The sequence below is a fragment of the Tachysurus vachellii genome, chromosome 9 (genome assembly GCF_030014155.1).
Source record: "Tachysurus vachellii isolate PV-2020 chromosome 9, HZAU_Pvac_v1, whole genome shotgun sequence".
Classification (NCBI taxonomy): domain Eukaryota; kingdom Metazoa; phylum Chordata; class Actinopteri; order Siluriformes; family Bagridae; genus Tachysurus; species Tachysurus vachellii.
The window spans coordinates 7,907,962-7,923,594 of NC_083468.1; the positions used below are offsets into that span (position 1 = coordinate 7,907,962).

The 15,633-nt window shown below is 37.4% G+C and overlaps 1 protein-coding gene across 2 annotated transcripts in view; it reads right to left on the reverse strand.

The window, feature by feature from the left end:
• Window positions 1–3,499: 3,499 nt before the first annotated feature.
• The window catches only part of LOC132851026 (rho guanine nucleotide exchange factor 17-like), a 97,035-nt gene continuing 84,901 nt past the window's right edge, over window positions 3,500–15,633 (reverse strand). For both annotated transcript variants that reach the window (XM_060877576.1, XM_060877575.1), the window contains 8 exons: window positions 15,119–15,366; window positions 13,319–13,553; window positions 11,956–12,042; window positions 11,790–11,857; window positions 11,158–11,306; window positions 10,552–10,726; window positions 9,987–10,259; window positions 3,500–9,442 (listed from right to left, as the gene is read on the reverse strand). In XM_060877576.1, the coding sequence (XP_060733559.1) occupies window positions 9,267–9,442; window positions 9,987–10,259; window positions 10,552–10,726; window positions 11,158–11,306; window positions 11,790–11,857; window positions 11,956–12,042; window positions 13,319–13,553; window positions 15,119–15,366 (1,411 nt within the window). In that variant the 3' untranslated portion in view covers window positions 3,500–9,266. The remainder of the gene's footprint in view (window positions 9,443–9,986; window positions 10,260–10,551; window positions 10,727–11,157; window positions 11,307–11,789; window positions 11,858–11,955; window positions 12,043–13,318; window positions 13,554–15,118; window positions 15,367–15,633) is intronic.

The following is a 15,633-nucleotide window of genomic DNA, read 5'->3' on the forward strand; positions in this document are numbered from 1 at the left end:
ATGTCGAACGGAGCTGTAGTGAAACTCCGCGGTGGCGCGCGTCCAGAACGCAACGTCACAGGATGAAACTGGAGCGCGCACCGCCTCTCTCTCTCTCTCTCTCTCTCTCTCTCTCTCTCTCTCTCTCTCTCTCTCTCTCTCTCTCTCTCTCTCTCTCTCTCTCTCTCTCTCTCTCTCTCTCACACACACACACACACGCACACTGTACACTGTGTAGTTACACTGTTCTGAGGTCAGAGCTGAAGGAAGTCAGACAAAATGTTCCCAGAAGTCACTATCTGATGTTAATCTGAATGATCATGCCTCATAACTGTGCACTGTTTGCTCTGACACCTTTCCGTCACAAATAGCATTAGATTTTTCAACTACTTGTTATAAGTACTACCTTTAGACTCATCATTGAGCCTGGTTCGGCCATGACCCTCGTGCCGGTTCGCTGGTTGTCCTTCTTTGGACCACTTTTGGTAGGCATAAATGACTGCAGTCTGAATGTTTTGGGGGGGCACGGTGGCTTAGTGGTTAGCACGTTCGCCTCACACCTCCATGGTTCGGGGTTCGATTCCCGCCTCCGCCTTGTGTGTGTGGAGTTTGCATGATCTCCCCGTGCCTCAGGGGTTTCCTCCGGGTACTCCGGTTTCCTCCCCCGGTCCAAAGACATGCATGGTAGGTTGATTGGCATCTCTGGAAAATTGTCCGTAGTGTGTGATTGTGTGAGTGAATGAGAGTGTGTGTGTGTGCCCTGTGATGGGTTGGCACTCCATCCAGGGTGTATCCTGCCTTGATGCCCGATGACGCCTGAGATGGGCACAGGCTCCCCGTGACCCGAGGTAGTTCGGATAAGCGGTAGAAAATGAATGAATGAATGAATGAATGAATGTTTTGGAGATGCTCTGACCCAGTTGCCTAGCCACCAAAGAGTCGCTCAGACCCTTACACTTGCCCATTTTCCCAACACATCAACTTCAAACACATCAACTCCAGGAACTGACTATGTGCCTGCTCTCTATTAGATTAGAATTAGAATCTCTATTAGAATGTGTTATCCACATTACTTGGCAGTGAATTTAATGGTATCTTTGGTGTGTGTGTGTGTGTGTGTGTATATGTATATATATATATATATCTCATAGAATAGAAGAGAACAGAAAATAACAGAACAGAAAACACTGTTATTTGTAATACATTCTGACCAATAAGATTTGAGCATTCAACTGTGGTATAGAAAGAACATGATGCTGAAAATGATGTCTTTTCTTCACTGACATGCTACATGGTCACAAACTGCATTTCCCTTAGTTTGTACTAATGCGCTTACCCATCCAACGATCTCACCATGTTATTACATTACATTTAAGCCTCATCAGTTACATTTACAGGTAACTAAGATATGTTACAGAGCAAGCACAGTGGAGCTTTTGCTAGCTTAGTTGACCACCTAATGCATTTATTTATGTATTTGGCTACCCTAATAATATACTTTCTGACCAAATAGATTTGGTAAATCAACATAGCTATAGTATAATATGGTATAAAGAAAATGGCAACTCAAGAAATTGAGTCTGATTCTTTTTTTACTCAGACATGTACAGTAAATATACTTGCTTTGAATGACATTGTTAAAATACATAAACCTCTTGTTGAATATGAGAATTTGTAAAATGGCATGGATTCGGCATTCGACTGGAACTGCCGTACATGATCTTTCGGCATTCGTATTCGTATGTATTCTAGTAATTCATAGATTACTGTAAATCACATTGTGCCTCTATTTTTAGTGATTTACATATTATTTACATTATCCTTGTAGTGATCTTGTAGCTGTAATCATTTGCTAAAGTGACACAGCAGAAGAATCTTTCAGAATACACTCACAGCTGGAAAACTGGTTGGGTCTAAATTGTAGTATTGAAGAAATCCCCACAATTTTAATTCTAGTAAGATTTATAATATTTTACAAAGCAACATATTTATACACCACGCAGACATGATGCTATTGAACCATTCAGATCATCAGTCTGTATTGTGTTGTGTGACAAACTGATGACACACATCTGCTGAGTCAGCAGCTTTCCAAAACATCACAACTGTATTCCTTCCTCTCCTGACTCATCCGTCCTGTTTTTCTTCATCCCTTTCTTTTCTTCCTTACACATTCTACTTACAGTGTGGAAAATGGTATTTTCCACACATACATGTTCACATACATGTAAATTATTATCTATCTTTTGATTAAGCCATTCTTTTGTTGATTTGGGTCTATTCATTAGGTAATTGACATATTGAAAGGTATAATTCTTGTGGAAATATAAAAGGTTGTGAATACTTATGCAACCAGTGTATCGTCATTTTTTTAAACATACATTAAGGGTGTAAAAACATCTGACAACACAAAAGCCTGCCCTTTTAACAGGGGTGTACTTCACTAAAAAATAGTGAAGTACATAAAATTGCTAGTGCCTGTTTAAAAGTAACAGTTTATGCTTACTTCCAATAAATCAACACATTCCATATCTCAGTATGCAAACATGGCTGGAAAAATCCCTTAGTGTTCATTGTACTATCATTCTGACTGCACATACTGACTCTCCATTCTGTCACATTAGAAAACCTCCCTTACTCACTCACTCAGTCACACAAGACAAGACTCACAATGAGACTATTGTGATTGTGCACAACCGGATCCCTGTGTGAGGATGAACTAGTCTCATGCTTACCATTCAGTGTTTGAATGTTTGAGTCACTCTAAAGCAGTGTCTAATCTGTCTGCTTCATAAAGCTTGTGCAGTTCTACTGTAAACTGGTAGACTGGGTGTTATACTACTACTACTAATAATAATAATAATAATAATACTATTTTATTGGTATTCTTAAAAAATAACCTCAAACTTTAATAATAATAATAATAATAATAATAATAATAATAATAATAATAATAGTAATAATAATAATAATGAAAGTATTATTGTTGTTGTTTAATATCATTATTAACATGTTCTTGTTATTCCTCATACAATTATTTTTTTATAATAATAATAATAAAGTATTATTGTTAATTGTTTGATATTATTAAAATTTTATTGTTATTCTTAATTAAATATGTAATATAAAACTTTGTTGTAATAATAATAATAATAATAATAATAATAATAATAATAATAATAATAATAATAATAATAATAATCAGGTACATTAATGTCTCCTGTAGAATGAAAAGCATTTATAGTTTGAGGTAAATGTGTGTATACACGCTGAGCTAACTCTCTCGAGTACATTCAGAGCTTTTATTACAAAAGCTAAAAACCCTCTGACATCATCTACTTGTCATGTAGACATACTTGACATGTCTACTTAAACATTCGGCTCAGATTGAAATGTTTTCCTGAATGATTTGAACATAAGAAATCTTTACGTCTGTTGATTTCATGCACTCAAACTGGTACACCGTAACATATAGTGTCTCTAGAAGACAGATTTCTGAAATGATTCATGCACAACTGGATCTGGGAACCAGTGATCGTTTTTAATTTCATAGAAACCCACAAGAAGCATAACGAGGATTGGGACAGAGAAGCGAGGCTCTTCTTCTAAATGACGACACAGTTATTTAAATATCGCAGTACAGAGGACATGCTGAAGGAAAAAAACAAAACAAAACCAAACCAAGAAAACTTAAACAAGTATATAAAAATATGCCATCAGATTTATATCAACAATATAGACAGAGAGAGCACTATGTACAGAAAAAGGTCATATATATCCAAATTTACAATAAACACAATGACTTCCTTCACACAATAAAATGGCTGGAAATGGCTACTTACAAACACACTGGAGTTACGGATTTGATAGTTGTTTTGCTCATATATGTGCTATCTTATGAAAATATGCTTCTCTAGACATGTTCACTGTGTGAAATAAAGCACGATTCTTCGAAATGCCACAAAATCATCAGCCCTCAGTGCCTGATTTTCTAGATGTGGAGATACAGCACACCAAAACAAACGTTTGTAACTTTAACATCTAGAAAGAGCTCTCGCACACACACACACACACACACACACACACATCAGCATATTATTCAGTTCTTCAATAACTACAGTAAATCTAAAAATGAGTGTAGCTGCAGGTGAGATGGAATCAGGGAATTTATAATGTAAGTGTAAATGGCTCAGACAATCACTGATAACAGATTGCTTAAAGTTAGCTAGGTAACTTGGTCAGAGTTAATTATACAATACGATTTATTCATTCATCCTAATTAAGCACTTTATCCTGGTAAGGGTCAGGGTAGCTTTCATTGGCCGTGAGATGTGAACATACCCTGGAAACAACTTTCTGCTGGCATACTGGCTTGTTACTATGAAGTGGGAGAAATCTGTAGAAGTAGAACGACATTTGGCAAATGTGCAAAACTCCATAAAGAGAGTAAGCAGAGCTGAAGAACTGAGGAGTCTGATGCTCTGGCCCACTGCACACCATACCTCCTTACAAAATACGGTAGTTTACCTGATGCTAGCTGGCTGGCTAGCTACCGGCTACTGATGACACATTAGCTAGGTGTTCAGATAGCTTTAGAGGTCACATTAAGGCTAGCTAAGCTAGGCAGTGACGGATCAAATCCAACATCATGGTCTTTTATTTGTATTGTTAAAAAATACTCAGGTTCCAGCAGCTAATACCTTGTGATGGTATATCACTGTGTTGGTTAAAGCAGTTGTAAGTAATTATCATTATGTACATGGTATGAGATAAATCAAGATATCAAGAAAAGAAAGACTAGCAGTGATGTTATGTTATTGTGTTTCTGATTGGAGGATCAAATTTGCAAAATCAGGACATGCAAGTGCACCAACCATATGAAAAAACAGATCACAAGGGTTCTACTATGAATGAAAACAACAAGTAAACACACACACACACACACCCAGCATGGATAACAATGTGTGCAAACCCGCATGACTGAAACACACACACACATTCTCACAGAGCAAGTGTTTGCTAAATAAACAGCCAACTGGCACTCTGTTCAAGCCGAGACAATGAGTGGAGACCTCTGTCTGTGTGATACAGTACGTGCTCTCAACTCTGTTGCTTGCAGTCACACCAGTAAGAATAAGATTTTTTCCCCACACGTGACCACTGTATCAAGCTAAATTACATAAATGTGTACATATACAGCCATATACATAGATCATCACTTTGAGTCAAACCCTTTTGTCACATACTGTATTGCTGTCTGTCAGCAGCTGCAGAAATATTTTACTATCTCGTTTATGCTGCTTCTGTTATATCCCGTGGGAAAAGAGGGAGGAGATGGAAGAGTGTGTTCACTCTTTCCCATCATCTACTGATGAAAGCAAACAGAAACCAAAAGTGTGAGATTAAAATACAGAAAAATAAAATACAGATGATGCTTAAAAGGATGTGTTTTGTATTATACATTTTATATTATGTTTACATCACATCCTTTTAAAAAGAAGTGATGTTTAAGATTGATGCTTCGTGCAACGTTTACACACGTTATAGTGTGACAGACAGAGGTTGATTTCTGGGAAAAATATGATTTACAAAGAATAAGTGTGTGTCGGTTTGGGAAAACTTCTTTTGCTGTAACTAACTAACTAACAACAACAACAAAATATCACAGTTTGACAGCTCTACTCTAAATCAAAGATTGTGAGTGTGTGTGTTTGTGGTCTTGGAAAATCTCATAGTGTGTGCATGAATTCTGTTAAAGTGGTAAAAAAAAAAACAAAAAAAAAAACAAGAATGAAAATCTGTTTTTAACAGTATATGTCTAATCATCTCTCCATTTGGTTCTAATCTCTTTCTTTATCTTTAGGTAAAGGCAGCCAGACAAATTCAAGAACTTTCCAGAAATTTCAATACGTTATCTTAAAGTGACTCATGGGATGCACTAAACACTCATGTTACTCTGACAAGATATTGGACTAAATGTCTAATGACATATCATCTTTTGGTAAATTATCTTAACTGTAATCCTTTTCTGAAACATGTTCAACACTTACAGGCTTTAACACACTACCCTGTGTCTCGGAAATAAGAGGCAGCCATTAGAAAACAGATCAGCAATCAATACAATTCAGTACTGTTTATAAGTCTGAGCAGATAAAGCAGATAAAATTAAGAAATAAAACACGATGACATGGTGGAGTTCGCTGTTACAGGAAAACAATGTTTCCTGGCCTGAAACAAAACCAACTGTTTTCTTGTAACACATCCTGGAGTGTGTTCTTCCTTTTCCACCACAGCAATATGCTAATCATTACACACTCTTATGCTTTCTCACTATTTTTAATTTTATTACTTGGGTTTTAACAACTATAAGTAATCGCTCCCTCGCCAGCTCTCTTGATGTCAATCAAAAAAAAAAATGTTTTTTTTAAATCCACCTATTCTAATGAGAATTGAATCTTATTTCCTTGTTTTGTTTTTAGATATTACAGATAATAAGGTCTCAAATGTCCGGTGTAGCTGTCTAGACCACGGGAACACCTACTGACTTTAAACCCCCAAAATGCTCAAACCGTGTCTAATGATTGACATCAATTTTTAGTTATTTACATCAGAACACTGTCTGCTCTGTAAAGCAGGCTCTAGCTCAGGGGTGTCTGATCTTATCCACAAAGCAGTGTGGGTGCAGGTTTTCATCTCAGTTAAGCAGCAGCCACATTCCTGATTCCACCTGTTGATCTTAACATTATGTAGACTTTAGTGTGGCTTTTGCTTGGTTGGAGTGAAACCCTGCACCCATACCAGCCCTTTCCCGTCCATGATCAGACACCGTTGCTCTAACTACAGGCTGCAAAGTTCCAGCCTTCTCCTCATCTTTCAGAGCAGCTAATGCATCATAGAAGTATTTATAGTGCATACATTTTCACTGAATTTCCCAGCCAGGTTTGTTCTGATGTTATTGTTTCCTTTTTTTTACTGTTTTCTGCTATAACATGACTGCACTATTTCCTGCTGGGACTCCCTGTGTGAACGCTTACTAAGCCGAAAATGCAAATCACACAAAAGCAACAAATACACTTGATCCTTCTTCAGTTTAACTAGCAAAGACATTGCTGGTGTTAAATAATGTATAATGTAAACAATAGTTTTTAAACTCAGCTCAAAAATGTCTTTTTTCAAATCTTTTTTTAAAAACAGTGGTGTGATTCGATTCGACACATTTTCGATTCGACACATTTTTTAGTTCTTCCATTTTCATTTTTCTGTCTCTTCAGTAATACGGTTCTATCATGTTGACAACTCAAACATAAATAATGTTTGTATAAAATGTGCTTGATGAGCCTGATTACTGTTGCTGATGTGTGTGTGGGTCAGACAGAAGCAGAAAGTAGCATGAACGAGTCATACAGCATCACCTTTTTAGGTAACAGAAGAGAAGTCTTTATAAATTAAGTGCTGTAAAAAAAAAAAAAAAAAAAAAAAAAAAAAAAAAAAACACCAACAAAGCAACAACAACAAAAAAAACATAAATACTGTACAAAATTTAACCACAACAGCCATACTTGCTGCTCCTTTATATGACCTACTGGACTCCGTATTTAAAAGAGGAAAAAATAAAACAAAAAACAACTGGACAACAGAAAGAATAGTGTGAAGATGTGTAAAGAAGTGGGCTGTGGTTGTGGCAATATGTCAATGATTATTAGAATGCTCTTACAGGTAAGCCTGTTTCCACCAACGCAGTGCTAGATTCCAATATGAAACTGTTCTGCGCATTTCTACAACAAAAGAGCTGGTAGAAACAAACAAAAAATACTGGATCCAAGCAGCAGGAGCCTGGGGTGAAGCTGTTTTATTACCATGGCAACAACTTGAGCTACTCAAACTATTTACATGATCACCAGAGATGATGATGATGATGCACCCTCTGGAAAAAAAAAGCAGGTTCTTCAAGAGTTCTTAGTATGGATAAGGTGGGTTTTTTGGTTACTACTACTCATCGATGGGTTCTTAAAAATCTTTTAAGATTTTAGGCAGAAAAACCAACCATTTTTGAGTTCTAAATTTATAGCTATTAATAAATTCCTTGTAAAAATAAAAATAGCAAAAATAGATAACAATTTAACTAAACCTAAATGCTTAATTGAACACACCAAAAACACCTTGCTCTGTTTGGTTTCTCTTCAGAAGGTTCTACAATCCTACAACAGAACTTTTCTTTTGGAAAAGTGTCCAAATTACAAGGCTTTCAGAAACGTAGAACCAAGTAAAGAACCTTTAAGAAATCCTTTTTTCTAAGAGACTATGGTTAATACCTTTATGCAACTCAAAATAATGCAGAAGACAATAAATTCATGTACAGTATGTTTTGTTTTTGCATGTAACTGCTGTCTATACTGGCTAAAGGATTTGGTTGGTTTAGACTCACACACAACACTCTCTTTTTTTTTAACTTATGCTGAAGTTTTCTCGTGAAACTAAATGAAGGAAATTCAGGCCATTTCTTAAAATCCCTGAACCGACTGCACTGCGGAGGTGGAAAAATATGTGGCTTTAGTTGATGTGTATGTGCGAGTGTGTGTATATACATAATATAGTCTTAAGTAGATACCCTAGCATTATATTGCACATTGGTTAGGTACAGACAAACTCTCGTATTGCCCTCGCTTGTAAAGCTCGAGACAAAACCTTGCTGTTCATGAACGCGATCACAGTGTGACGGAGCAGTAGTTGATCACGCTGTGTGTAAACGAATCCATCATCTATCGTTCTCTAAACAGAGGCAGGACAAGAAACACTGAGATATCCAGTCATCTTTAGAATCCAAACAATCGTCCCAGTACACTCAAGTCTGTTTCGTTCATCTCACCGTCTTTAGATCTGTAAGCTCTATTCTTCCTTCAGTTATACTCTCTAATTATGAGAATATAATTTTTCCCACGTTGCAGTTGCTTCTGACATCATGCTCTTTTTCTCCTTCATTCTCCGTCCAGTGCTTTTTCCTTTCCGTGGACGAATCCTCCACGTCAGCTCTTCTCTGTGTCACGCTAAACGTATACATTCCACTAGGTAAAACACAGGCAGCGCGAGATTCTTACACCGTGTGGGACACAGAGTACAACTTGACGACTGATTACACAACGAAACATAGAAAATGTTAGAAATGACCCTTTCAGTTTCTGTCATGCTCATGCAGAGAGGTAGCAGGGTTCAGAGGCTTGAGCAGCACGCTGCCAAAAAGGAGGGCGGGGCCTGATTTCATGCCACAAGGGCCTGATATGTAGTGCTGCTCACACGCGCCACAGCAGCAGGTGGTTGGTGCTGTCATCTCGTCCGACTGTCTCGCTGCTGCTGTTCAGTCTGAAGTCCTCGTAGCCGTCTCCACCACTGATCACCAGCAGAGTGGATTTACCTGTGAGGAGGGTGGAGGATCGGCGCTGCTGCACTGCTGCTTCACTGCTCAGCTCTGGGACACACACAACACAGACCCAGGGTGTAAAAAACAACTACAAATATGCATTAAATAATCAGGTCCATATTTAACAAATTGAAAAATTTTGTACTCTATATTCATTTGTGTATTTATTCCACATTTTTGTATAATGAAAACCATATATTTTTTATTATTATTATCATCATTATTATTAATGCATTTAAAAGCAATGCACAAAATAAAAAATAACAGTGTTATAGTTATAATGGCAGTGTTACAGATTAAAATTGCACTGCTACTGTTTAAATTAACAGTGTTGCAGCTAAAAATTAGTTCTGCGATTTAAAATAGAAACGTGGTTTTACAGATTAAAATAATAATGTTGTAGTTCAACATTTCAGTGTTACAGATTCAAATTCTAGTACAGCCATTTAAAATAATGGTGTTATACCTTGTAATAGCAGTGTTTAAGTTTAAAAAAGTGATGTTATAGTTTAAAATATCTGCATTATAATTTGAAATAATGGTTAGATTAAAATTTAAACATCCATGTTAAAATGAAATCAGCATTACACACCTGACTCTGCCTGGGAGGGAAAGTGGACGTCAAAGCCCTCAGGCAACTCAACAGAGGTGAGGAATCGGACGTGGCCGGTGTGGCCATGGGCAGACCCGGTGGGTACGAGCGGAGTCCGCAAAGGTCCTGTAGACACATTGGCGGTCACAGGTGGGACTGGCAGAGTGAGCACTACCCCGGCACTTGTCCCAATCCACAGTACATCTCTACATGCCAGGAGAGCTGTGATCCTCAGACATGCAGCCTTGTGCTGGCGAATAATAGCATCTGAGCCTGAGAGAGAGAGAGAGAGAGAGAGAGAGAGAGAGGGAGAGGGAGAGGGAGAGGGAGAGAGAGAGAGAGAGAGAGAGAGAGAGAGAGAGAGAGTGTACAGTCATGAAAACAGAAATTCCTTCCAAAAATGTTAAATAAGCATCTCTTTACAAACAACCTAAACATATTAATAATTATTCATTTATTATTCAAAAATATTCATTTTCTATATTCAAAAAATATTCATATTCAGAAAAGATGCTGTATCAGGACATGGCCATCAATATAGACCTATTCGCATTCTTTTTTGTACCTGCAAGCATCTTGTGAACAGCAGGTGCCACGTCCACCTCAGCAACGCTCTCGTAGCTGGTGGAGTGGTAGAGACGAACCTGAGCGCTGCCCTGTAGAGCCACCCACACACCCTGACCATAGCTCACCATGCAGGCCACACACCGCCCAGTGTCCTGGCCTACTGTAAATGAGTGCTACACACACACACGCACAGGCACACCCATGATTACATGTAGGAAAAGAGCAAATTTGTATAGCATCAAACAGACAACATGCTTCTGTATACACTGAATAAGGATATGATGTCATTATTCAAAACAGATACTATTCAGGAGAGCATAAACAGTTTATATGTACACTGCTTTAGCTTAATCAATAAATATTTTAGATAAAACAGAGTAAGAAAATAAGTACTTTAACTTTTAAAAAAAAATTTTTTTATTTTTTACATAAACAATATTTCCTTCCCTAATACAATCATATTCACTTCACACCTACTTTCAAGACAGCTACCAGCTCACACAGTCTAGTGTCTGACAAAAAGGAGGACAGTAATGCTTGTCTGGGCTCCCAGTGACAGATCACTTTCTATCAGTAGATTATGGTGTGTCGTTTACTCACTCACCTCTTGTGTTAAAGTGCTGGTGTTGATGATGAGAATCCGGTTCTGACAGCCACACCACAGCTTTCCAGCCACTGGGACCATCTTAGTGACAGGACCGCTTGGAGAACCCAAACACAAAGTCTGAGAACTCTGAGGATCCCAGAAGCTCCCTGAGAAAGAGAGAGAGAGAGAGAGAGAGAGAGAGAGAGAGAGAGAGAGAGAGAGAGAGAGAGAGAGAGAGTGTGTGTGTGTGAGAGAGAGAATATAATCAGGTGTATGTGTGTGTGTATATATATATATATATATATATATATATATATATATATATATATATATATATATATATATATATATATATATATATATATATAAGCATAAAAGCAAGAAAAAACAATTTTAATCCTAAAAGAATGTAAAGGAAAATGAAATAATTAAACAGTATTTTGTTTTGCATTTTGAAAATATAAAATCAATAAATTTGCCTCAATTTGTTAAGAAACTCTTCTTGAATAATTCAATTTTAAGCCTTTGGTTAGTTTTGGTTAGTTTTGTTTTTAAGCATGGGAAAATAATAGCTTTAGTATTTTTAGTAGACTTTAATGGATGCATTTGGAATATCAGTCAGTATGTACTGATATGTGAAAAGAACTTACCTGCTTCCCTCTGATAAACAATCACTTCACCATTGGCAAGGGACACAAAGACTTTGTTGTCGAGATACCTTTCCATGTCAAACAAACAGAATCTGGAATTAAAATCTGCTTGGTGTGTAATAGACAAAACAGCAACAGAGAGAAGTAAATGGCAGGGTTTACTTACAGGATGCACAGGATGGAGGCAGAGTGCTGCATCTTCATGCTGTTCTTCCTGTTCCTGATATTGTCTGATGATTGGTAAACATGGATGCTGGAAACACATGAAAGGCAGAGGCAGGTGTGAAGTATTTTTTTTTTTTTTTTTAGAGATATTTTCTACATCTTGGTGTAGAACTAAAAAATACTTCAGTGGAAGAGGAGGACACAGTGACAAACTAAACCCATTTGATAATTTTTTTGTTTCTATTAATAATAAAAATAGCTGTTTGTGTGTGTGTGTGTGTGGCATTGCATTCAACAAAGTTAATAAAAAAAAAAGAAAAGGCAAATCACTGTGACCTGAATGAGCCTGTTAGTGAGTGAGTCGAGCTGTGACTGAGCCGTTGCTATAGAAACAATAACATATTTGAACAAGAGCATTAATATAAGGGGGGAAAAGAATTGGGAAAACTGCTTTGGGCAATTCTATTAATTTCTCTTAAATGACCATAAATGATTCTGCCTAAGGGCTTAATTATAGAAAACATGATCCAATAGTTGATGGTTTTAAGTCAAAGACCATCAAATATCCTCTGACATCAGAATGATTAGAATTAGAATGAAAGGTGAGAGAAAAGGGAAGCTTTAAAGAACAGCAATTAAGACGCTAATCTTTATAAAGCAATGAGTCACAGAGTTACACGCCCGTGCAAGTTGATGCGAATTACGATGTGTGGAAGATGATGGAAGGGCTGAACAAGAGCAAGCCAGGGTCATTTGAGAACAGAAAAGAGGCATTTGTACTTTACAAAAAGAGAACATTTTGTACAGTCTGAGGTGGCAGAGGAAAGACAGATACATACCATCCCAACTCTCTATACACTATTATAAATAATGGCACAAAAACTACACTGTAGTAGATTCTTGCTTAAAGATTCAAGAACCATTTACTGAACAGATCTTTGATTATTGCTTTTAACAGGAAATGAAAAACTGAAGAATCATAAAAAAAGAGGATTCCTTCATGATTCTGCTTCAGTTTACTTCTACTAGCATGTTTGTTTTTAAAGAGCATAGGATGGAGTCCAAAGTAGTGCAACAGAAATCCTCCTAGCCATCTGTATAAACAAAAATGTCCATGATCCTTCCCTATCAAATACAGCGATTTGTGTGCATCCGTGAGCTCAAGTATGTGTTAGACTAGACTAGATTAAGACTAGACGTGGGTGTATCCAGCGATGTGCTTGGCAAGTGGCTTGGCCTGGTTTAACACTACATAAATTTAAGTGAATCAGAAAACGTTAAAAAAAATTTTTTTGATTAGAAAGAAAACAATTTCTGACACTTTTAAGATGATTTATTAATCAATACAGCAAGCAGCCACCCACCAGCCGTCCTCGGTGCCGAGCCACACTGAGCTCTGGTGAGCCTCTGGGTCGATGCTTAGCAGGTCCTCAAGGCTGGCGCGTGTGAAGGATCCTCGGCTGGATCTGCGCATGGCGCGCCCATCCATTGGGCTATCAACGCTCAGCCGTTGTGGTCCAAACCCGCTGGAGAACTCCTGTTCCTCCTCCGAACTAGTAGTCTCAGGGGCTATATCCTTACAACCTGCTCCCTCATCATCTAAAGTGGTGGCAAACAGATGCACAAGGTTAGAGTTACAGATACATCTTGTGGAAAACACCTAAACATCAACCCACACTTGAGCCACTACAATTAAAATAAATAGTCATAAAAACCTGCAGTTAATAAAGTCATTTGCTAATCAAATCCTAAACAATCTACAGTAAGTGTATGTGGGGGTGTTTCCCATTGAAAATACTGACATGGTAACTTCATTTTGCCTTTTCTGGAATTGTCTTTCTATGTATTGTGTTTTACACTATACATTAAATGTGTTTTGTAAATGAGAAAATTAGGAGTGGGCTTTTGGAAAGGTGGGCACTGGGTGGGCATGGGGTTTGGTTTAGAGGGTGGGTATTTTTTATTTTGGGTATACCTAAACTATGTTTGCACTCTGTTATATTCTGATGGATATGAACAACAGAAAAAACCCATATGATCACTAGACTGTACTTAAAAGATATTATAGTTGCCTAAAATACACAAACACCACTCACAATTCACCTTTTTTTCATAAGTTACTAACTACTTACAGTATCTTGTATCTTATGTTGTAAATGCATTCATTTTAATTCATTAAATTGCAATTAGATTTTTTTTTAAATTTAGCATCGGTGCTGTATTCTTTCTCCCCAACACATCAATAATCAATCCAGGCTTCTAAATGACATGAGACATGACTTCATTTTTATTACATAGAATTAGTCTTTTTCTTATAATCAGTGCTTTGATAAGGTTAAGTGATAGCTTAGCTGTGATAGCTAAGTCTAAAAATAAAGCCATTTAGTGCAGTTAGATTTATAGATACAGATAAATCTATAGATAGATAGATTGAAATGAAACATCTTCATACCCCTGTTAAAATGGCAAAAAATCTGAAGAAAAAAACCCCCCCAAAAAACAAACACAAATGTTTTAGGAAAGCAAAAGATAATAAAAAAAAATACATAAGTGAGTTGCATAGTATTTCAGTTCTATATCTTGCAAGCAGTATATTTTAGTTTCATTTTTTACAACAGAAAACCCTGCGATTTAAACAGGGCGTAGACTTTTTTCATACCCCCTGCAATAAAAAAATCCCAATTTAAACTTGCTGCTTCTATACTACACTGGTTTAATCACAGGGCAAGACCACTAAGGCTAATGCTGCTTGCACAGTGCAGTTATATTTATGTCTGTTAGGCAGACTTGCTGAACTCATTCACCCCAACTGAACATAAATAACTGAGGCAGCACCATTGCCCTTTAACACCACCCTCTTTTGGTGTGATGTCCAGTATATCTCTCTGGCTCTCTAGCAACCACGACAAGAAAAAAATGAACGACTGCACCGTACTTTTCAATCAGCTACAGAGACACAGATAGTATAGCTACAGCTATGGCATATCTCATATTATGACCAGTAATATTGATTTGTATGGAAACCTGGAATGTATTCAAGCATCTCAGGATTACAAATTTTTATGACTTTTAACTTGTAAAGATTGTGTCTCTGATTAACAGGGAAGAGTTAATGCCATTCATACTATCCCATTCCATTCACTGCATGAATGAGCATGACTTACTGCCGTAGCTGGATGAGATGGTGGAATGTGACGCTTGGCTCTGCAGCGTGGATGAGGGGCTCGGTGAGTCTTCGTCATCCGAGTCATCACTTTCAAAAGGCCCTAGCTCAGGTGCTGTGGGAGCAGGACGATCACTGAGCTCTGGAGAGGAGCGAGAGATGGAGATGTGGAGCTGAGGTTGAACAGAAGGAGCCAGTGGTGACTCAGACGGCGGTGCAGCAGCAGAGTGCCTTGTTTCAGCACGCTCCCTGAGGTAAACAACAACAAAATAATAACAGTGTCAAAGATCATATGACAAAAAACATATATTGGCTCTGTTTAGTTATTCATTCATTTCTACAAGGTATGAGCCAATAAAGAAAGCCAGTTCCTTATAGGAGAAGGCTCCAATAGTGAATCTAAATACAAAGAAAATGAGAATTTTCTTCAAGAGGTACAATTTCATTTCTCCCTTCAGAAGCATGATAAGCTATAGAAAACACTATCGGAGATGCTAGACACTTCTTTCAATGGAA